Genomic DNA, 22,678 nt, shown 5'->3' with positions numbered 1-22,678 from the left:
GGGTACGCGAACCCTGCCGCCGATTTACACCGGTTAACCTATTTCGCACCCTATTTTTCGATAACAAATTCATTCAATCGTCTTTATTGAGCACTTACTGTGTGCAGAGCACTGTACTGAGCGCTTGGGAAGTCCAAGTTGGCAACATACAGAGACGGTCCCTACCCAACAGCGGGCTCACAGTCTAGAAGATGGACAACATCTGTAATGTATTTATTTATCCAGAGCCGCCGTCCCCATTTACTGCTGGGACTTCTAGTCCCCGATGCCTGCAATGACAGCACCTGCTCATTCATTCATTCATTCATTCATTCATTCAATCGTATTTATTGAGCGCTTGTTGTGTGCAGAGCACTGGACTAAGTGCTTGAACAAGAGCTCACCTCCTCCAGGAGGCCTTCCCAGACTGAGCCCCTTCCTTCCACTCCCTCTCGTCCCCCCCTCCATCCCCCCCATCTTACCTCCTTCCCTTCCCCATAGCACCTGTATATATGGATATATGTTTGTACATATTTATTACTCTATTTATTTATTTATTTATTTTACTTGTACATATCTATTCTATTTATTTTATTTTGTTAGTACGTTTGGTTTAGTTCTCTGTCTCCCCCTTTTAGACTGTGAGCCCACTGTTGGGTAAGGACTGTCTCTATATGTTGCCAACTTGTACTTCCCAAGCGCTTAGTACAGTGCTCTGCACACAGTAAGCGCTCAATAAATACGATTGATGATTGATGATGATGATGATTTATCCATCTATCCATTCATTTATTTATTCCTTCATATCAAGGTCTGTCTCTCCCCCTAGACTTGTCGTGAGCAGGGAATGTATTCTCCCAGGTGCTTATATTTATTTTATTTATACATATTTATTCTAGTTATTTTATTTTGTTAATATGGTTTGTTGTCTGTCTCCCCCTTCTAGACGGTGAGCCCGCTTGTTGGGTAGGGACCGTCTGTATATGTTGCCAACTTGTACTTCCCAAATGCTTAGTACAGTGCCCTGCACAGAGCAAGCACTCAATAAATACGATTGAATGAATGAATGAATAAATGTGATTATTACGATTATAATTAATAATGATAATAATGATGATGGTATTTGTTAAGCGCTTACTATGTGCGAAGGACCATTCTAAGCGCTGTGGGGGGGTATAAGGTGATCAGGCTGTCCCATGGGGGGGCTCACAGTCTTCATCCCCATTTTACAGATGAGAGAACTGAGGCACAGAGAAGTGTCTGGCTCAGTGGAGAGAGCACGGGCTTTGGAGTCAGAGGTCTTGGGTTCGAATCCCAGCTCCGCCACATGTCTGCTGTGTGACCTTGGGCAAGCCACTTCACTTCTCTGACCCTCAGTTCCCTCACCTGTAAAATGGGGATGACGACTGTGAGCCCCCCGTGGGACAACCTGATCACCTTGTATCCCCCCAGCGCTTAGAACAGTGCTTTGCACATAGCAAAGCGCTTAACAAATGCCATCTTTATTTTATTTTTTATTAAGTGAAGTGACTTGCCCAAAGTCACACAGCTGACAAGTGGCAGAGCTGGGATTTGAACCCGTGACCTCTGACTCTCCCCCGCCTTACCTCCTTCCCCTCCCCACAGCACCTGTATATATGTATATATGTTTGTACGGATTTATTACTCTATTTATTTTATTTGTACATATTTACTATTCTATTTATTTTATCTTGTTAATATGTTCTGTCTTGTTGTCTGTCTCCCCCTTCTAGACTGTGAGCCCGCTGTTGGGTAGGGACCGTCACTATATGTTGCCAACTTGGACCTGCCAAGCGCTTGGTACGGTGCTCTGCACACAGTAAGCGCTCAATAAATACGATGACTGACTGCCTCCTGCAGCCCGGGCTCTTTCCACTGAGCCACGGAATAAAACCTAGCGGGATGAGGAGTTAGAAGAGGAAAGAAGGGGGCACCAGGGGGGTTGTTATCGACAAGTAGGGTGCAAAATAGGTTAACTCGGTGTCAATCGGCCGCAGGGTTGACGCAGATATAGGAAAAATGACTCGGAGCCATGAGTTCAGCTAGAGCAGCAAAGAAGGAAAAAGTGGCTACTTGCCCATTCACCTCCCGGAAGAGGGACGAGTGACAAGCAGCCCTGATCCCAATATCAGTGTTTTTCATTGAGTTACAGCAACATGGGAGTGGGGCAGGGGGTTACAAATTCTCTTTGTTCTCCGTTCCTACGGCCTTGTGCAAGATGTTGTCATTTGCCCTGTGGCCTTGCATAGGTAGGTCTGTAAATTCTCCTTAATAGGGAGGTAAATTCTCGTTAATAAGGAGGTAAGTTCTCGTTAATAGGGAGGAAAATTCTCGTCATCTTCGGGTGGGTGTTCCTTGATGGCCTTGAAGGCATCCGTTGCGGACTTGCTGTCTCGGCCTGCACAAATGGAGGGTTCCCGTCGTCATACACAAAATGGAGTCAGTCATGTCAAGTCCGCTAGTGGACAACAGGGGTCGCGGAGGAAAAGTCATCATCATCATCATCATCATCATCATCATCAATCGTATTTATTGAGCGCTTACTATGTGCAGAGCACTGTACCAAGCGCTTGGGAAGTACAAATTGGCAACATCTAGAGACAGTCCCTACCCAACAGTGGGCTCACAGTCTAAAAGGGGGAGACAGAGAACAAGACCAAACATATTAACGAAATAAAATAAATAGGATAGATGTGTACAAACAAAATAAATAAATAAATAGAGTAATAAATCTGTACAAACATCTATACATCTATACAGGTGCTGTGGGGAAGGGAAGGAGGTAAGGCGGGGGGGGGTGGAGAGGGGGAGGAGGGGGAGAGGAAGGAAGGGGCCTGAGGGGGGCGCTGTTCGGGGCGGGGCCGGACGGGAGAGGGGTGCTGTTCTGGGCGGGGCCTGAGGAGGGCGCTGGAGGGGCGTTGCCTGAGGGGGCGCTGGAGGGGCGGGGCCTGAAGGGGGCGCTGGAGGGGCGTTGCCTGAGGGGGCGCTGGAGGGGCGGGACCTGAAGGGGGCGCTGCAAGGGGCGGGGCCTAGGGGGAGGGGCGCAATAGGGGGCGGGGCCCGAGGGGCCCGCTATGAAGAGCGAGGCCTGAGGGGGGCGCTGTTCGGGGCGGAGCCTGGGAGGGGGCTGGAGGGACGGGGCCTGAGGGGGCGCTATCGAGGGCGGAGCCTGGGGGGCCGCGATGAAGGGCGAGGCCTGAGGGGGGCGCTGTTCGGGGCGGAGCCTGAGGGGGCGGGACCAGAGGAGGGCGCTGTTCGGGGCGTTGCCTGAGGGGGGCGCTATGAAGGTCGGGGCGTGAGGGGCGTTGCCTGAGGGGGGGAGCCGTAGGGGTGGGGTCTGAGGGCGGCTCCGCCTGAGGGGGGCGTTGTAGGGGGCGGGGCCGGAGGGCGGAATCTGTAGGGGCGGGGCCTGAGGGGGCGGGCCCTGAGGGGGGCGCTGTTCGGGACGGGGCCCGAGGGGAGATTGGTCTGAGGGTGGCGCGGCCGGAGAGGGCGCTGTAGGGGCGGGGGCCTGAGGGGGGAAGCTGTAGGGGGCGCTGTCGGGGGCGGGCCCGGAGGGGGCGATGTAGGGGCGGAGCTGTAGCGGGCGGAGCATGAGAGGGGTGCTGCGGGGGCGGGGCCTGAGGGGGGGGGGAGCTGTAGGGGGCGGGGCCGGAGGGGGCGCTGTTCGGGGCGGGGCCCGAGTGGGGGCGCTGTAGGGGGCGGGCCTGAGGGGGCGGGGCCGGAGGGGGCGCGGTAGGGGCGGAGTTGTAGCGGGCGGAGCCTGAGGGGGGCGCTGTAGGGGGCGGGTCCCGAGGGGTCGGGTCCCGAGGTGGGCGCTGTAGGGGCGGAGTCGTATCGGGCGGAGGCCGAGAGGGGCGCCGCCGGGGCGGTCCTCCCGGGTCCCGGGTCGGCTGGCGGCCATGGCGGCGGGGGCGGCGGGCGCGCAGCGCGGCGGCCGGGTGCTGGTGTACGGGGGCCGGGGGGCGCTGGGATCCCGCTGCGTACGCTATTTCAGAGACCAAAGCTGGGTAAGGCCGGAAACGCTCGGGGGGGAGATGCAGGCAGCAGGCAGCCGGCAGCCGGCAGCCCCCCCCCCTCCCGCCGCGGGGGATTCTGGGGAGGCAAGGTATAGGGGGGCTGCAGGCAGCCCCCGCCGCGGGGGATTCTGGGGAGGCTAACGGCAGCCCCCCCGCCGCGGGGGATTCTGGGGAGGCGGGGTGGGGGGGCTGCAGGCAGCCGCCGCGGGGGATTCTGGGGAGGCTGCAGGCAGCCCCCCCCCGCCGCGGGGGATTCTGGGGAGGCTACAGGCAGCCCCCCGCCGCCGCGGGGGATTCTGGGGAGGCTACAGGCAGCCCCCTCCTCCGCCGCGGGGGATTCTGGGGAGGCGGGGTGGGGGGGGCTGAAGGCAGGCAGCCCCCGCGGGGGATTCTGGGGAGGCTACAGGCAGCCCACTCCGCCGCGGGGGATTCTGGGTAATGCTAATGATAACGGCCTTTATTAAGCGCTTACTACGTGCCAAGCAGTGTTCTAAGCGCCGGGGCGGTTCCCAGGGGACGATGATGATAATAATAATAATAATAATAATAATAATGCTGGCATTTGTTAAGCGCTTACTATGTGCAAAGCACTGTTCTAACCGCTGGGGGGGTTTACAAGGTAATAATAATAATGATGATGGCATTTGGTAAGCGCTTACTATGTGCAAAGCACCGTTCTAACCGCTGGGGGGGATACAAGGTAATAATAATAATAATAACGATGACATTTGTTAAGCGCTTACTATGTGCAAAGCACTCTTCTAACCGCTGGGGTGATACAAGGTAATAATAATAATAATGATGATGGCGTTTGGTAAGCGCTTACTATGTGCAAAGCACTGTTTTAACCGCTGGGGGGGGATACAAGGTAATAATAATAATAATGATGGCATTTGTTAAGCGCTTACTATGTGCAAAGCACTTGTTAAGCGCTTACTATGTGCAAAGCACTGTTCCAAACGCTGGGGGGGATACAAGGTAATAATAATAATGGCATTTGGTAAGCGCTTACTATGTGCAAAGCACTGTTCCAAGCGCTGGAGGGGATACAAGATGATCAGGTTGTCCCACGGGGGGCTCACAGTCAATCCCCATTTTACAGATGAGGTCACTGAGGCCCAGAGAAGTGAAGTGACTGGCCCAGGGTCACACAGCAGCCGAATGATGGATCAGGGATTAGAACCCGTGACCACGGACTCGAAAGCCCAGGCTCTTTCCACTGAGCCACTCTGTGGCCCCACGGGGTGGGGGGTGGGGGCGGCTCACAGTCTTCTTCCCCTTCTAGACCGTGAGCCCACTGTTGGGTAGGGACCGTCTCTATGTGTTGCCAACTTGGACTTCCCAAGCGCTTAGTACGGTGCTCTGCACACAGTAAGCGCTCAGTAAATACGAATGAACAGCTGACAAGAGAAGCAGCGTGGCTCTATGGAGAGAGCACAGGCTTGGGAGTCAAGAGGGCATGGGTTCGAATGCCGCCTCCGCCACTTATCAGCTGGGTGACTTCGGGCAAGTCACTTCACTTCTCTGGGCTTCAGTTACGCCATCTGTAAAATGGGGATTGAGAAGACCGTGAGCCCCCCGTGCGACAACCTTGTAACCTCCCCAGCGCTTAGAACAGTGCTTTGCACATAGTAAGCACTTAATAAATGCCATTATCATTATTAAGTGCCGGAACCAGGATTTGAACCCATGACCTCTGACTCCAAAGCCTGGGCTCTTGCCACTGAGCCACAATGCTTCTCTAGGCGCGGGGGGTTCTGGGTAGGGCGAGGGAGGGCCGCAGGGGCCTATATTACTCTATTTATTTTGTTTGTACATGTTTATTCTATTTTATTTTGTTAATCTGTTGGTTTTGTTCTCTGTCTCCCCCTTCTAGACTGTGAGCCTGCTGTTGGGTAGGGACCGTCTCTATATGTTACCAACTTGGACTTCCGAAGCGCTTAGTGCAGTGCTCTGCACACAGTAAGCGCTCAATAAATACAATTGAATGAATGAATGAATAATTCCACTAGTCTGCCTGGACACCTGGGCCAAGTCCCTTCACTTTTCATTCATTCATTCACATTCATGGATTCATTCATTCGTCTTTAATGAATGCTTACTATGTGCAGAGCACCGGACTATGTTACCGTCTTGTCCTTCCCAAGCGCTTAGTCCAGTGCTCTGCACACAGGAAGCGCTCAATAAATACGATTGAATGAATGAAGGAATGAATAATTCCACTGGTCTGCCTGGACGCCCGGGCCAAGTCCCTCCACTTTTCATTCATTCATTCACATTCCTGGATTCATTCGTTCAGTCGTCTTCAGTGAACGCTTCCTGTGTGCAGAGCACCGGACTATGTTACCAACTTGTCCTTCCCAAGCGCTTAGTCCAGTGCTCTGCACACAGGAAGCGCTCAATAAATACGATTAAATGAATGAATGAATGAATGAATGAATAATTCCACTGGGGGGAGACAGACAACAAAACATGGAGACAGGGGTCAAAATCGTCAGAACAAATAGAATTAAAGCTAGATGCACATCATTAACAAAATAAATAGAATAGTACATATGTACAAGTAAAATAAATAGAGAAATAAATCTGGACTTTCATTCCTTCATTCAGTCGTATTTATTGAGCGCTTACTGTGTGCAGAGCACTGGACTAAGCGCTTGGGAAGTACAACTTGGCAACATAGAGAGACGGTCCCTACCCAACAGCGGGCTCACAGTCTAGAAGGGGGAGACAAGCATTTATTCAATCGTATTCATTGAGCACTTACTGTGTGCAGAGCACTGTACTAAGCGCTTGGGAAGTACAAGTTGGAAACATATAGGGACGGTCCCTACCCAACAGTGGGCTCACAGTCTAGAAAACACTGTGAAGGTCAAACTGGCAGGACTTTCATTCATTCATTCTTCAATCGTATTTATTGAGCGCTTACTGTGTGCAGAGCACTGTACTAAGCGTTTGGGAAGTCCAAGTTGGCAACATATAGGGACGGTCCCTACCCAACAGCGGGCTCACAGTCTAGAAAATGCTGTAAAGGTCAAACTGGCAGGACTTTCATTCCTTCATTCAATCGTATTTATTGAGCGCTTACTGTGTGCAGAGCACTGTACTAAGCGCTTGGGAAGTCCAAGTTGGCAACATATAGAGACTGTCCCTTCCCAACAGCGGGCTCACAGTCTGGAAGGGTGAGACAGACAACAAAACAAAGCATATTAACAACATAAAATAAATAGATATGTACAAGTAAAATAAATGGATAGAGTAATAACTCTGTACAAACATACATATATACAGGTGCTGTGGGGAGGGGAAGGAGGTAAGGTGGGGGGGATGGGGAGGGGGAGAGGTAAAAGGGGGGTCAGTCTGGGAAGGCCTCCTGGAGGAGGTGAGCTCTCAGCAGGGCCTTGAAGGGAGGAATCAATCAATCAATCAGTCAATCGTATTTATTGAGCGCTTACTATGTGCAGAGCACTGTACTAAGCGCTTGGGAAGTACAAATTGGCAACACATAGAGACAGTCCCTACCCAACAGTGGGCTCACCGTCTGAAAGGGGAGACAGAGAACAGAACCAAACATACCAACAAAATAAAATAAATAGGATAGAAATGTACAAGTAAGATAAATAAATAAATAAATAAATAGAGTAATAAATATGTACAACCATATATGCATATATACAGGTGCTGTGGGGAAGGGAAGGGGGTAAGATGGGGGGGGGTGGAGAGGGGGACGAGGGGGAGAGGAAGGAAGGGGCTCAGTTTGGGAAGGCCTCCTGGAGGAGGTGAGCTCTCAGCAGGGCCTTGAAGGGAGGAAGAGAGCGAGCTTGGCGGAGGGGCAGAGGGATTGGGGGCATTCCAGGCCCGGGGGAGGACAAGGGCCGGGGGTCACTTCTCTGGGCCTCAGTTGCCTCAGCTGTAAAATGGGGATGGGGACTGTGAGCCCCACACATGGGACAGGGACCGTGTCCAACCCGATTCCCCTGTAATAATAATAATAATGATAAGGTTGGTATTTGTTAAGCGCTTACTGGGTGCCAAGCACTGTTCTCAGCACCGGGGTGGATACAAAGTAATCAGGTTGTCCCAGGTGGGGCTCACAGGCTTCATCCCCGTTTTACAGATGAGGTGACCGAGGCTCAGAGAAGTGAAGTGACTTGCCCAAGGTCACACAGCTGACAAGCGGCAGAGCCGGGATTAGAACCGATGACCTCTGACTCCCAAGCCCGGGCTCTTTCCGCTGAGCCACGCTGCTTCGGTACCCACCCCAGCGCTTAGTACAGTGCCTGGCACGTAGTATGTTACCAACTTGTACTTCCCAAGCGCTTACTGTGTGCAGAGTACAGTACTAAGCGCTTGGGAAGTACAAGTTGGTAGCACACTATGTGCCAGGCACCATAAGCGTAATCAATCAATCAATCAATCGTATTTATTGAGCGCTTACTGTGTGCAGAGCACTGGACTAAGCACTTGGGAAGTACAAGTTGGCAACATATAGAGACGGTCCCGACCCAACAGTGGGCTCACAGTCTAAAAGGGGGAGACAGAGAACAAAACCAAACATGCTAACCAAATAAAATAAATAGAATAGAAGGAAGACATAGTAAGCACTCAATAAATACGACTGAATGAATGAGTGAACATAGTAAGCGCTTAACAAATATCATTCATCACTGTGAGCCCACCTTCTAGACTGGGAGCCCACTGTTGGGTAGGGACCGTCTCTCTATGTTGCCAACTTGTACTTCCCAAGCGCTTAGTACGGTGCTCTGCACACAGTGAGCGCTCAATAAATACGAATGAATGAATGAATCATCATTATGATCATTATCAATCAATCAACCAATCGTATTTATTGAGCGCTTACTGTGTGCAGAGCACCGTACTAAGCGCTTGGGAAGTACAAGTTGGCAACATATAGAGACAGTCCCTACCCAACAGTGGGCTCACAGTCTAAAAGGGGGAGACAGAGAACAGAACCAAACATACTAACAAAATAAATAGGATAGAAATGTACAAGTAAAATAAATAAATAGAGTAATAAATACGTACAACCATATATACATATATACAGGTGCTGTGGGGAAGGGAAGGAGGTAAGATGGGGGGATGGAAGGTAAGATGGGGGGATGGAATTAGAGTTTATATTATATTATTATTATATTATACATTATATTATATTATTAGAGTTCAATGACCAAACCCGCCATAGGCCATCATCCCCCTGCCCCTTGGGTGCCCCTCTCCTCCCTGCGTTGATGTCTGAGTTGACCTCTGACCTCATCATCAATCATCAATCATATTTATTGAGCGCTTACTGTGTGCAGAGCACTGTACTAAGCGCTTGGGAAGTACAAGTTGGCAACATATAGAGGCAGTCCCTACCCAACAGTGGGCTCACAGTCTAAAAGGGGGAGACAGAGAACAAAACCAAACATACTAACAAAATAAAATAAATAGAATAGATAAGTACAAGTAAATCAATCAATCAATCAATCGTATTTATTGAGCGCTTACCATGTGCAGAGCACTGTACTAAGCGCTTGGGAAGTACAAATTGGCAACACATAGAGACAGTCCCTACCCAACAGTGGGCTCACAGTCTAAAAGACTAAACTGGGCGGTTTGCCCACCACCTTGCCCCAGGTCTTAGTCATTCAATCATGGCTCGGTGGAAATGAGCAGAGGCTTTGGAGTCAGAGGTCATGGGTTCAAATCCCGGCCCCGCCAATTGTCAGCTGTGTGACTTTGGGCAAGTCACTTCTCTGTGCCTCAGTTCCCTCATCTGTAAAATGAGGATTAAGACTGTGAGCCTCCTGTGGGACAACCTGCTCACCCAGCGCTTAGTGCAGTGCTTTGCGCATAGTAAGTGCTTAATAAATGCCATTATTATTATTATGATTATCATGTGAGCCCACTGTTGGGTAGGGACTGTCTCTATATGTTGCCAATTTGTACTTCCCAAGCGCTTGGTACGGTGCTCTGCACATAGTAAGCGCTCAATAAATACAATTGATGATGATGATGATGAATTTATTTATTTATTACTCTATTTATTTATTTATTTTATTTGTACATATCTATTCTATTTATTTTATTTTGTTAGTATGTTTGGTCTTGTTCTCTGTCTCCCCCTTTTAGACTGTGAGCCCACTGTTGGGTAGGGACTGTCTCTATAGGTTGCCAATTTGGACTTCCCAAGCGCTTGGTACGGTGCTCTGCACACAGTAAGCGCTCAATAAATACGATTGATGATGATGATGATAAATTTATTTATTTATTACTCTATTTATTTATTTATTTACTTATTTTGTTTGTACATATCTATTCTATTTATTTTATTTTGTTAGTATGTTTGGTCTTGTTCTCTGTCTCCCCCTTTTAGACTGTGAGCCCACTGTTGGGTAGGGACTGTCTCTATAGGTTGCCAATTTGTACTTCCCAAGCGCTTGGTACGGTGCTCTGCACATAGTAAGCGCTCAATAAATACGATTGATGATGATGATGATAAATTTATTTACTTATTACTCTATTTATTTATTTATTTATTTATTTATTTTATTTGTACATATCTATTCTATTTATTTTATTTTGTTAGTATGTTTGGTCTTGTTCTCTGTCTCCCCCTTTTAGACTGTGAGCCCACTGTTGGGTAGGGACTGTCCCGCCAAATCCCGGCCCCGCCAATTGTCAGCTGTGTGACTTTGGGCAAGTCACTTCTCTGTGCCTCAGTTCCCTCATCTGTAAAATGAGGATTAAGACTGTGAGCCTCCTGTGGGACAACCTGCTCACCCAGCGCTTAGTGCAGTGCTTTGCGCATAGTAAGTGCTTAATAAATGCCATTATTATTATTATGATTATCATGTGAGCCCACTGTTGGGTAGGGACTGTCTCTATATGTTGCCAATTTGTACTTCCCAAGCGCTTAGTACAGTGCTCTGCGCATAGTAAGCGCTCAATAAATACGATTGATGACGATGATTTCCATTTTAACAGCTGTCTCCCCCTTTTAGACTGTGAGCCCACTGTTGGGTAGGGACCGTCTCTATATGTTGCCAATTTGTACTTCCCAAGCGCTTAGTACACTGCTCTGCGCATAGTAAGCGCTCAATAAATACGATTGATGATGATGATGACTGTATATGTTGCCAATTTGTACTTCCCAAGCGCTTAGTACAGTGCTCTGCACAGAGTAAGCGCTCAATAAATACGATTGATGGTGATGATCTCCATTTTAACAGATGAGGTAACTGAGGCACAGAGAAGTTATGGGACTTGCCCAATTTCTCTAGCAATTGCTGCCCCGAGGAGGGTGTGAGCCCGTCGTTGGGTAGGGACCGTCTCTATATGTTGCCGAGTCGTACTTCCCAAGCGCTTAGTACGGTGCTCTGCACACAGTGAGCGCTCAATAAATAGGATTGAATGAAATGGGTGGAGAAATGAAGAAAAAGCCGTTATTCATCATCATCAATCATATTTATGGAGCGCTTACTATGTGCAGAGCACCGTACTAAGCGCTTGGGAAGTACAAGTTGGCAACATATAGAGACAGTCCCTACCCAACAGCGGGCTCACAGTCTAAAAGGGGGAGACAAAACCAAACATACTAACAAAATAAAATAAATAGAATAGATATGTACAAATGAAATAAATAAATAGAGTAATAAATATGTACAAACATATATACATACATACAGGTGCTGTGGGGAAGGGGAGGAGGTAAGATGGGGGGGATGGAGAGGGGGACGAGGGGGAGAGGAATCGTTCATCCTCAATCGTATTTATTGAGCGCTTACTGTGTGCAGAGCACCGTACTAAGCGCTTGGGAAGTACAAGTCGGCAACATAGAGAGACGGTCCCTACCCAACAGTGGGCTCACGGTCTAAAAGGCGTTATTACCATTCAGTCGTATTTATTCAGCGCTTATTGTGTGCGGAGCACTGTACAAAGGTCTTATTTGGGAAGACCTTTGTGGCTTTGGTTCCCGATAAGGGGTGCGTGGAGGCCAGGTTTTAATCCGCGCTGTGGAGTCGCCTCCTTCCCCCTTCAGTCCCTGATTTTTGCTGGAGTAAGCGAATCGATGATGTGTTTGCTGTCTAAACATCCCTTATTGACGGGGATTCAGGGTTTATGGACTTGGTGTTTTGGACGATCCTTTGGCCCCTACCTGTCCCCTTCTACCCCCTTCCCCCCCTCGGCCCGTCCCCTTTCCCGGCCTTGCCTGGAAATAAATAATCCGGGGGTTAAATCCGGGCAGGAGGGTCTGCCCCTTCCCCCTTTCCCTCCCCGCTTTGCGGCGGGACATACATCAGTAGTGTATTAATCATAAAAATAATAATAATAACTTGTACTTCCCAAGCGCTTAGTACAGTGCTCTGCCCACAGTAAGCGCTCAATAAAAGCGATCGATTGATTAATAGAGATGGCATTCGTTAAGCGCTGGCTATGGGGAGGCAGCGTGGCTCAGGGGAAAGAGCCCGGGCTTTGGAGTCGGAGGTCGTGGGTTCAAATCCCCGCTCCGCCAATTGCCGGCTGTGTGACTTTGGGCAAGTCACTTCACTTCTCTGGGCCTCGGTGACCTCATCTGGAAAATGGGGATCAAGACTGTGAGCCCCCCGTGGGACAACCTGATCACCTTGTAACCCCCGCAATGCTTAGAACAGTGCTTTGCACATAGTAAGCGCTTAATAAATGCCATCATTATTATTATTATTATGGGTTCGAATCCCGGCTCTGCCAATTGTCAGCTGTGTGACTTTGGGCGAGTCACTTAACTTCTCTGGGCCTCAGTGACCTCATCTGGAAAATGGGGATTAAGACTGTGAGCTCCCCGTGGGACAACCTGATCACCTTGTAATTTCCCCAGCGCTTAGAGCAGTGCTTTGCACATAGTAAGCACTTAATAAATGCCATTATTATTATTATTATTATGGGTTCGAATCCCGGCTCTGCCAATCGTCAGCTGTGTGACCTTGGGCAAGTCACTTAACATCTCTGGGCCTCAGTTACCTCATCTGTAAAATGAGGATTAAGACTGTGAGCCCCCCGTGGGACAATCTGATCACCTTGTAACCTCCCCAGCGCTTAGAACAGTGCTTTGCGCATAGTAAGCACTTAATAAATGCCATCATCGTTATTATTATCATTATTATTATTATTATGGGTTCAAATCCCGGCTCTGCCAGTTGCCAGCTGTGTGACTTTGGGCAAGTCACTTAACTTCTCTGTGCCTCAGTTCCCTCATCTGTAAAATGGGATTAAGACTGTGAGCCCCCTGTGGGACAACCTGATCACCTTGTAACCTCCCCAGCGCTTAGAACACTGCTTTGCACATAGTAAGCGCTTAATAAATGTCATTATTATTATTATTATTATTATTATCATTATTATTATTATTATTATGGGTTTGAATTCCGGCTCTGCCAATTGTCAGCTGTGTGACTTTGGGCAAGTCACTTAACTTCTCTGGGCCTCAGTTACCTCATCTGTAAAATGGGGATTAAGACTGTGAGCCCCCTGTGGGACAACCTCATCACCTTGTAACCTCCCCAGCACTTAGAACAGTGCTTTGCACATAGTAAGCACTTAATAAATGCCATTATTATTATTATTGTTATCATTATTATTATGGGTTTGAATTCCGGCTCTGCCAATTGTCAGCTGTGTGACCTTGGGCGAGTCACTTAACTTCTCTGGGCCTCAGTTCCCTCATCTGTAAAATGGGGATTAAGACTGTGAGCCCCCCGTGGGACAGCCTGATCACCTTGTAACCTCCCCAGCGCTTAGAACAGTGCTTTGCACATAGTAGGCACTTAATAAATGCCGTCATTATTATTATTATTATTATTATGGACCAGGCACTGTACTAAGCGCTGGGGTGGAGCCAAGCAAATTGGGTTGGACACAGTCCCTGTCCCACGCGGGCTCACAGTCTCAATCCCCGTTTTCCAGATGAGGTCACTGAGGCCCTGAGAAGTAACGTGACTTGCCCAAGGTCACACAGCAGATGAGTGGCGGGGCCCAGCCTAAGCCCACCTTTTCCTCTAGTCCTCCTCCCCTCCCCATTGCCCCGACTCCCTCCCTCTGCTATACCCTCCTTCCCGCCCCACAGCACTTGAGTATATAATAATAATAATAATAATAATAATAATGGCATTTATTAAGCGCTTTCTATGTGCAAAGCACTGTTCTAAGCGCTGAAAAAGCAATCGTAGTCGGCAGCGTATTTACTATTCTGTTCATTTAATTACTGATGTGTATGTGTCTATAGTTCTGTTCATTTATATTGTTGCTGTTGATGCTTATATACTCGCAGTGGAAAGAGCCCAGGTTTGGGAGTCAGAGGTCGTGGGTTCAAATCCCGGCCCCGCCCCTTGTCATCTGCGTGACTTGGGGCAAGTCACTTCACTCCTTTAGGCCTCAGTTCCCTCATCTCTAAAATGGGGATTGAGACTGTGAGCCCCACGTGGGACAACCTGATTACCCTGTATCTACCCCAGTGCTTGGCACATAGTAAGCACTTAACCAATACCATCATTATAATTATTATTATTATGATTCTTAACCGTGAGCCCGTTGTCTCAAATAGGGATTGTCTCTGTTGCTGACTTGTACTTTCCAAGAGCTTAGTACAGTCCAACTTGTACTTCCCAAGCGCTCCAACTTGTACTTCCCAAGCGCTTAGCACAGCGCTCTGCACAAAGTAAGCGCTCAATAAATACGATTGATTGATTGATTGCTCTGCACACGGTAAGCGCTCAATAAACACAACTGAGTGAATGAGTGAATGAATGAGCCCGGGATTTTCTGGCTCCCCGGGCCTGGGCTGTAGTCATCATCATCATCAATCGTACTTATTGAGCGCTTACTATGTGCAGAGCACTGTACTAAGCGCTTGGGAAGTACAAGTTGGCAACATATAGAGAGGAAGTGTCAGATGCCCGTGAGTCAAGGGTTGGGGGAGAGAAAAGCCAGGCCCCAAGGAAAGGCCCGAAAAAGCCGGAATGCCGGCCCTGGGATTGCGGGAGAGGGTGGGAGTTGGCGGGAAAGGGAACCGGCGAGGGGCATGATAGGCATTTTGGTTGAAAAATAAGACAGGCCAGACAGTAACTTCCAGAGTCCAGTAGTGAGTTATCAGACAGGGAAAGCGTGTCGTGAACCGTGCCTTTATCAGCATCATCATCATCAATCAATCAATCGTATTTATTGAGCCCTTACTATGTGCAGAGCACTGTACCAAGCGCTTGGGAAGCACAAATTGGCAACATCTAGAGACAGTCCCTACCCAACAGTGGGCTCACAGTCTAAAAGGGGGAGACAGAGAACAAGACCAAACATACTAACAAAATAAAATAAATAGAATAGATATGTACAAATAAAATAAATAAATAAATAGAGTAATAAATAAATTTATCATCATCATCAATCGTATTTATTGAGCGCTTACCATGTGCAGAGCACCGTACCAAGCGCTTGGGAAGTCCAAATTGGCAACCTATAGAGACAGTCCCTACCCAACAGTGGGCTCACAGTCTAAAAGGGGGAGACAGAGAACAAGACCAAACATACTAACAAAATAAAATAAATAGAATAGATATGCACAAATAAAATAAATAAATAAATAAATAGAGTAATAAATAAATAAATTTATCATCATCATCAATTGTATTTATTGAGCGCTTACTATGTGCAGAGCACCGTACCAAGCGCTTGGGAAGTACAAATTGGCAACATATAGAGACAGTCCCTACCCAACAGTGGGCTCACAGTCTGAAAGGGGGAGACAGAGAACAAGACCAAACATACTAACAAAATAAAATAAATAGAATAGATATGTACAAACAAAATAAGTAAATAAATAAATAAATAGAGTAATAAATAAATAAATTTATCATCATCATCATCAATCGTATTTATTGAGCGCTTACTATGTGCAGAGCACCGTACCAAGCGCTTGGGAAGCACAAATTGGCAACCTATAGAGACAGTCCCTACCCAACAGTGGGCTCACCAGTCTAAAAGGGGGAGACAGAGAACAAGACCAAACATACTAACAAAATAAAATAAATAGAATAGATATGTACAAATAAAATAAATAAATAAATAGAGTAATAAATAAATAAATTCATCATCATCATCATCATCAATTGTATTTATTGAGCGCTTACTATGTGCAGAGCACCGTACCAAGCGCTTGGGAAGTACAAATTGGCAGCATATAGAGACAATCCCTACCCAACAGTGGGCTCACAGTCTAGAAGGGGGAGACAGAGGACAAAACCAAACATATTAACAAAATAAAATAGAATAGATATGTACAAGTAAAATAAATAAATAAATAGAGTAATAAATAAATAAATTTATCATCATCATCATCAATCGTATTTATTGAGTGCTTACTATGTGCAGAGCACTGTACCAAGCGCTTGGGAAGTACAAATTGGCAACCTATAGAGACAGTCCCTATCCAGCAGTGGGCTCACAGTCTAAAAGGGGGAGACAGAACAAGACCAAACATACTAACAAAATAAAATAGACTAGATATGTACAAATAAAATAAATAAATAAATAGAGTAATAAATAAATAAATTTATCATAATCATCAGTTGTATTTATTGAGCGCTTACTATGTGCAGAGCACCGTACCAAGCGCTTGGGAAGTCCAAATTGGCAACCTATAGAGACAGTCCCTACCCAACAGTGGGCTCACAGTCTAAAAGGGGGAGACGGAGAACAAGACCAAACATACTAACAAAATAAAATAAATAGAATAGATATGTAAGTGGGCTCACAGTCTGAAAGGGGGAGACAGAGAACAAGACCAAACATACTAACAAAATAAAATAAATAGAATAGATATGTGCAAATAAAATAAATAGAGTAATAGATTATTATCATCATCAATCGTATTTATTGAGCGCTTTCTGTGTGCAGAGCACTGTACCAAGCACTTGGGAAGTCCAAATTGGCAACCTATGGAGACAGTCCCTACCCAACAGTGGGCTCACAGTCTAAAAGGGGGAGACAGAGAACAAGACCAAACTTACTAACAAAATAAAATAAATCGCCCCGGGGTGTCTCCGCTAAACCCTTTGCCTTTCTCTTGTTGCGCCAGTGGGTCGCCAGCATCGACGTGGTCGAAAACGAAGAAGCCCACGCCAGCGTCATCGTTAAAATGACAGACTCCTTCACCGAGCAAGCCGATCAGGTAATTGGGAGAACAGCCGAGGCTCCGCCCTGGGGTGCCTGAGTGGGAAGAGCCAGGGACCGGGATACGGGAGGAATGGCTTCTAATCCCCGTTCCCTGGCTCTGCCTGTCGTGTAGTCTTGGGTAAGTCACCTCTCTGCTCTGTGACTTAGGTTCCTCATCTGTAAGATACCTGTTCCCCCCCCTTCGGCATTGACCACTGAGTGGGACGGGGTCAATTGACCAGTCTCATCCTCTCCTGCCCGATTCTTAGAGCAGTGCTTGGCCCAGAGTAAGTCCTTAAAACATTCATGGCTATTGTGTTTACTGCTTCGGAGCGGTTGTTTTCCTGGCTGTATATCGGATGAACCATTCTGCCAGAGCCTGGTTATTTCGTCTGGATCAGCCGGCCATTCCTTATCTGAGCAAAAGAATCATCGTCATCATCATCATCAATCGTATTTATTGAGCGCTTACTGTGTGCAGAGCACTGTACGAAGCGCTTGGGAAGTACAGATTGGCAACTTATAGAGACAGTCATCATCATCAATCGTATTTATTGAGCGCTTACTGTGTGCAGAGCACTGCGCTAAGCGCTTGGGAAGTACAGATTGGCAACTTATAGAGACAGTCATCATCATCAATCGTATTTATTGAGCACCTACTGTGTCCAGAGCGCTGTACTAAGCGCTTGGGAAGTACAAATTGGCAACATATAGAGACAGTCCCTACCCAGCAGCGGGCTCACAGTTTAAAAGGGGGAGACGAAACCAAACATACTGACAAAATAAAATAAATAGAATAGATATGTACAAGTAAAATAAATAGAGTAATAAATATGTACAAACATATATACGTATTGTTAATATGTTTTGTTGTCTGTTTCCCCCTTCTAGACTGTGAGCCCACTGTTGGGTAGGGACCGTCTCTATATGTTGCCAACGTGTACTTTCCAAGCGCTTAGTACAGTGCTGTGCACACAGTAAGCGCTCAGTAAATACGATTGAATGAATATACAGGTGCTGTGGGGAAGGGAAGGAGGAGAATCACCGTGTTAAGACTTGGTGTAGCCAGGATGTTTCCCCCGATGCCTCCCATCTCTCCCGTTCCAGTCCATACTTCACTCATTCGTCCGTTCACTCAGTCGTATTTATTAAGCGCTTGTGCAGAACACTGTGCTAAGCACTTGGGAAAGTACAGTACAACAATAAACAGTGGCAGTCCCTGCCCACAATGAGCTCACAGTCTAGAGGGGGGAGATGCACATCAATAGAAATAAATAAAATGACAGATCTGTACTGAAGTGCTGGGGGAAGAGCAAAGGGAGCAAGTCAGGGTGATGCAGAAGGGAGGGGGAGATGAGGAAAAGTGGGGCTGAGCCTGGGAAGGCCTCTTGGAGGAGGGGATGCGCCCTCCCTTCAAAGCCCTACTTCCCTTCAAAGCCCTACTGAGAGCTCACCTCCTCCAGGAGGCCTTCCCACACTGAGCCCCCTCCTTCCTCTCCCCCTCCCCACCCCCCCCCGCCTTACCTCCTTCCCCTCCCCACAGCACCTGTATATATGTTTGTACAGATTTATTACTCCACTTTACTTGTACATATTTATTCTATTTATTTTACGTTGTTAATATGTTTTGTTGTCTGTCTCCCCCATCTAGACTGTGAGCCCGCTGCTGGGTAGGGACCGTCTCCATATGTTGCCAACTTGTACTTCCCAAGCGCTTAGTACAGTGCTCTGCACACAGTAAGCGCTCAATTAAATACGATTGAGTGAATGAATGTACCTTCAATAAAGGCTTTGAAGGGGAGAGACTAATTGCCTGTTGGATTAGAGAAGCAGCGTGGCTCAGTGGAAAAGAGCACAGGCTTTGGAGCCAGAGGTCATGGGTTCAGATCCCGGCCCTGCCAATTGTCAGCTGTGTGACTTTGGGCAAGTCACTTCTCTGGGCCTCAGTTACCTCGTCTGTAAAATTGGGATTAAGACTGTGAGCCCCCCCGGGGGACAACATGATCACCTTGTAACCTCCCCAGCGCTTAGAACAGTGCTTTGCACATAGTAAGCGCTTAATAAATGCTATTATTATTATTATTATTATTATTATTATTATTTGAGGGGGGAGGGCGTTGTGGGCCAGAGGCAGGATGTGGGGTAGGGGTCTGCGGTGAGACAGGTGAGATCAAGGCACAGTGAGAAGGTGAGGACTAGAGAAGCCGAGTTTATGGCCTGGGTTGTAGAAGGAGAGAATTGAGCTAGTAGGGGGCAAGGTGATGGAGTTTTCTGAGGGGAAAAAAACAACATTCAGACCGTCCATCAGCTTTAAGGCACTCAATCAGCCTGCCCTTCCTGCATTACCTCACTGGTACTGCAACCCAGTGTCCGCACTTCATTCCTCTAAGGCCAACCTACTCTGTGCCTAGTTGTAGAAGGAGAGAATTGAGGTAGTAGGGGGCAAGGTGATGGAGTTTTCTGAGGGAAAAACAACAACATTCAGACCATCCATCTGCTTTAAGGCACTCAGTCAGCCTGCCCTTCCTGCATTACCTCACTGATACTGCAACCCAGTGTCCACACTTCATTCCTCTAAGGCCAACCTACTGTGTGTACCTAGTTGGAGAAGGAGAGAATTGAGGTAGTAGGGGGCAAGGTGATGGAGTTTTCTGAGGGGAAAAAAACAACATTCAGACCATCCATCTGCTTTAAGGCACTCAATAAGCCTGCCCCTCCTGCATTACCTCACTGATACTGCAACCCAGTGTCCACACTTCATTCCCCTAAGGCCAACCTACTGTGTGTACCTAGTTGGAGAAGGAGAGAATTGAGGTAGTAGGGGGCAAGGTGATGGAGTTTTCTGAGGGGAAAAAAACAACATTCAGACCATCCATCTGCTTTAAGGCACTCAATAAGCCTGCCCCTCCTGCATTACCTCACTGATACTGCAACCCAGTGTCCACACTTCATTCCCCTAAGGCCAACCTACTTCGTGTACCTAGTTGGAGAAGGAGAGAATTGAGGTAGTAGGGGGCAAGGTGATGCAGTTTTCTGAGGGAAAAAAACAACATTCAGACCATCCATCAGCTTGTCCTTCCTGCATTACCAAACTGATACTGCAGCCCAGTGTCCGCACTTCATTCCTCTAAGGCCAACCTACTCTGTGTACCTAGTTGTAGAAGGAGGGAATTGAGGTAGTAGGGGACAAGGTGATGGAGTTTTCTGAGGGGAAAAAAACAACATTCAGACCATCCATCTGCTTTAAGGCACTCAATCAACCTGCCCTTCCTGCATTACCTCACTGATACTGCAACCCAGTGTCCGCACTTCATTCCTCTAAGGCCAACCTACTCGGTGTACCTAGTTGGAGAAGGAGAGAATTGAGGTAGTAGGGGGCAAGGTGATGGAGTTTTCTGAGGGGAAGAAAAACAACATTCAGATCATCCATCTGCTTTAAGGCACTCAATCAGCCTGCCCTTCCTGCATTACCTCACTGATACTGCAACCCAGTGTCCACACTTCATTCCTCTAAGGCCAACCTACTCCGTGTACCTAGTTGGAGAAGGAGAGAATTGAGGTAGTAGGGGGCAAGGTGATGGAGTTTTCTGAGGGAAAAAAACAACATTCAGACCATCCATCAGCTTGTCCTTCCTGCATTACCAAACTGATACTGCAGCCCAGTGTCCGCACTTCATTCCTCTAAGGCCAACCTACTCTGTGTACCTAGTTGTAGAAGGAGGGAATTGAGGTAGTAGGGGACAAGGTGATGGAGTTTTCTGAGGGGAAAAAAACAACATTCAGATCATCCATCTGCTTTAAGGCACTCAATCAGCCTGCCCTTCCTGCATTACCTCTCTGATACTGCAACCCAGTGTCCGCACTTCATTCCTCTAAGGCCAACCTACCCTGTGTATCTAGTTGTAGAAGGAGAGAATTGAGGTAGTAGGGGGCAAGGTGATGGAGTTTTCTGAGGGGGAAAAAAACAACATTCAGACCATCCATCAGCTTGTCCTTCCTGCATTACCTCACTGATACTGCAACCCAGTGTCCACACTTCATTCCTCTAAGGCCAACCTACTCTGTGTACCTAGTCTTACCTGTCTTGCCGCGGACCCCCAGCCCACATCCTCCCTCTGGCTCGGACCGCCCTCTCCCTTCAAACCTTCACCCCCCGCCCACCTTCAAAGTCCTCTTAAAATGACATCTCTTCCCTTAGGCCTTTCCTGACTAAATCCTCATTTCTCCATTTGCTCTCCCTGGTGCCTCACCTATACGTCTGATGTTGATACTCCCCCCAAGCCCCACACAACGTAAGGATATTTCATTATGCCCACTGTTGGGTAGGGACCGTCGCTATATGTTGCCAACTTGTACTTCCCAAGCGCTTAGTACACAGTAAGTGCTCAATAAATGCGATTGATTGATTGATTATACTCTCATTTTCCCTTTCTCTAATTTGTTTTAATACCTCTGTAGACTGTAAGCTCTTTGTGAGCAAGGATCGCGTCAACCAACTCTATCGGACTCTCCCCCCGGCACTCGGTATGGTGCTTTGCACCCGCTGAGCACTTAATACATGCTATCAGTAATGTATATTTTGTCTTTAGATGAGAAATTCTAGGTTCTCTGAAATCCTGAAGTTGTGATTATCAAAAGGGTTGGAAAAAATACAGCACGGTCAGTGCCCTCGTGATTCCTTAATCCTTGATTCTTCTGATGCGATCAGTTTGTTTTTATGATAGTTTTAAGCACTCATCATGCCCACTGTTGGGTAGGGACTGTCTCTATATGTTGCCAGCTTGTACTTCCCAAGTGCTTAGTACAGTGCTGTGCACACAGTAAGCGCTCAATAAATACGATTGATTGATTGATTGATCATGCGCCAGGCACTTTGCTAATCGCTGGGGTAGATACAACAAAATCGGATTGGAAACGGTCCGTGTCCCTGTCACTCGTCGTCTGGGGACGGGTTCGTTCATAGAGAAGCAGCGTGGCTCAGTGAGAAAAGCATGGGCTTGGGAGTCAGAGGTCATGGGTTCTAATTCCGGCTCCACCACTTGTCAACTTGTGACTTTGGGCAAGTCACTTAACTCTCTGTGCCTCAGTTACCTCATCTGTACAATGGGGATTTAGAGTGTGAGCCTCATGTGGGACAACCTGACTACCTTGCACCCCCCCACCCCCAGTGCTTAGAACAGTGCTTGGCACATAGTAAGCGCTTAACAAATGCCGTCATTATCATTATTATTATTATTATCATTATTAATCGGTGCAGCGAGAGAGAGAGGGAGGCCAGGGATGGAAAGCCTGAGTTTTATATAAAATTTATTCCGTGAGGCGTGCTGAATTATTTAGTTGTTTAGGCACAATGAATTGACGTTCCCTTTCGGGAGGAATGTGATTAATTAGTAATATTGGACTGTCCCTAATGGGAGGAACACAATCATACGTTACTCACGCCTGGGTGAAGCGGCTAGCTTCCACTCGGGAAG

At 47.6% G+C, this 22,678-nt stretch overlaps 2 protein-coding genes across 2 annotated transcripts in view; one reads left to right on the top strand and one right to left on the bottom strand.

Annotated features, from left to right (window-relative positions):
* Positions 1-2,312: 2,312 nt before the first annotated feature.
* On the bottom strand, positions 2,313-3,904 carry LOC119927063 (proline-rich protein 2-like). The gene is made up of 3 exons (XM_038745607.1): positions 3,653-3,904; positions 2,848-3,577; positions 2,313-2,398 (listed from the first exon to the last, which is right to left on the bottom strand). Exons 1-3 carry the CDS (start codon positions 3,902-3,904, stop codon positions 2,313-2,315), a joined length of 1,068 nt encoding a protein of 355 aa, XP_038601535.1.
* QDPR (quinoid dihydropteridine reductase) overlaps positions 3,903-22,678 on the top strand; it is a 46,243-nt gene continuing 27,467 nt past the window's right edge. The window contains exons 1-2 of the mRNA XM_038745838.1: positions 3,903-4,010; positions 17,128-17,220. Of these exons, the coding sequence (XP_038601766.1) occupies positions 3,903-4,010; positions 17,128-17,220 (201 nt within the window). The remainder of the gene's footprint in view (positions 4,011-17,127; positions 17,221-22,678) is intronic.

Source organism: Tachyglossus aculeatus, chromosome 4 (assembly GCF_015852505.1).
Source record: "Tachyglossus aculeatus isolate mTacAcu1 chromosome 4, mTacAcu1.pri, whole genome shotgun sequence".
NCBI lineage: Eukaryota > Metazoa > Chordata > Mammalia > Monotremata > Tachyglossidae > Tachyglossus > Tachyglossus aculeatus.
This window is presented reverse-complemented; position numbering and strand designations above follow the sequence as displayed.

Bases quoted from the DNA above. Each gene is read 5' to 3' on its own strand.
- LOC119927063 (XM_038745607.1), bottom strand. From the start codon at position 3,904: ATGGCCGCCAGCCGACCCGGGACCCGGGAGGACCGCCCCGGCGGCGCC. The intron at 3,578-3,652 runs GCCCCGCCCCCT...CGCCCGCTACAG, and splicing joins CCCGAACAGCGCCCCCTCCG to CTCCGCCCCTACATCGCCCC. The intron at 2,399-2,847 runs GCGCCCCCCTCA...CCATTTGTGCAG, and splicing joins GTCCGGCCCCGCCCCGAACA to GCCGAGACAGCAAGTCCGCA.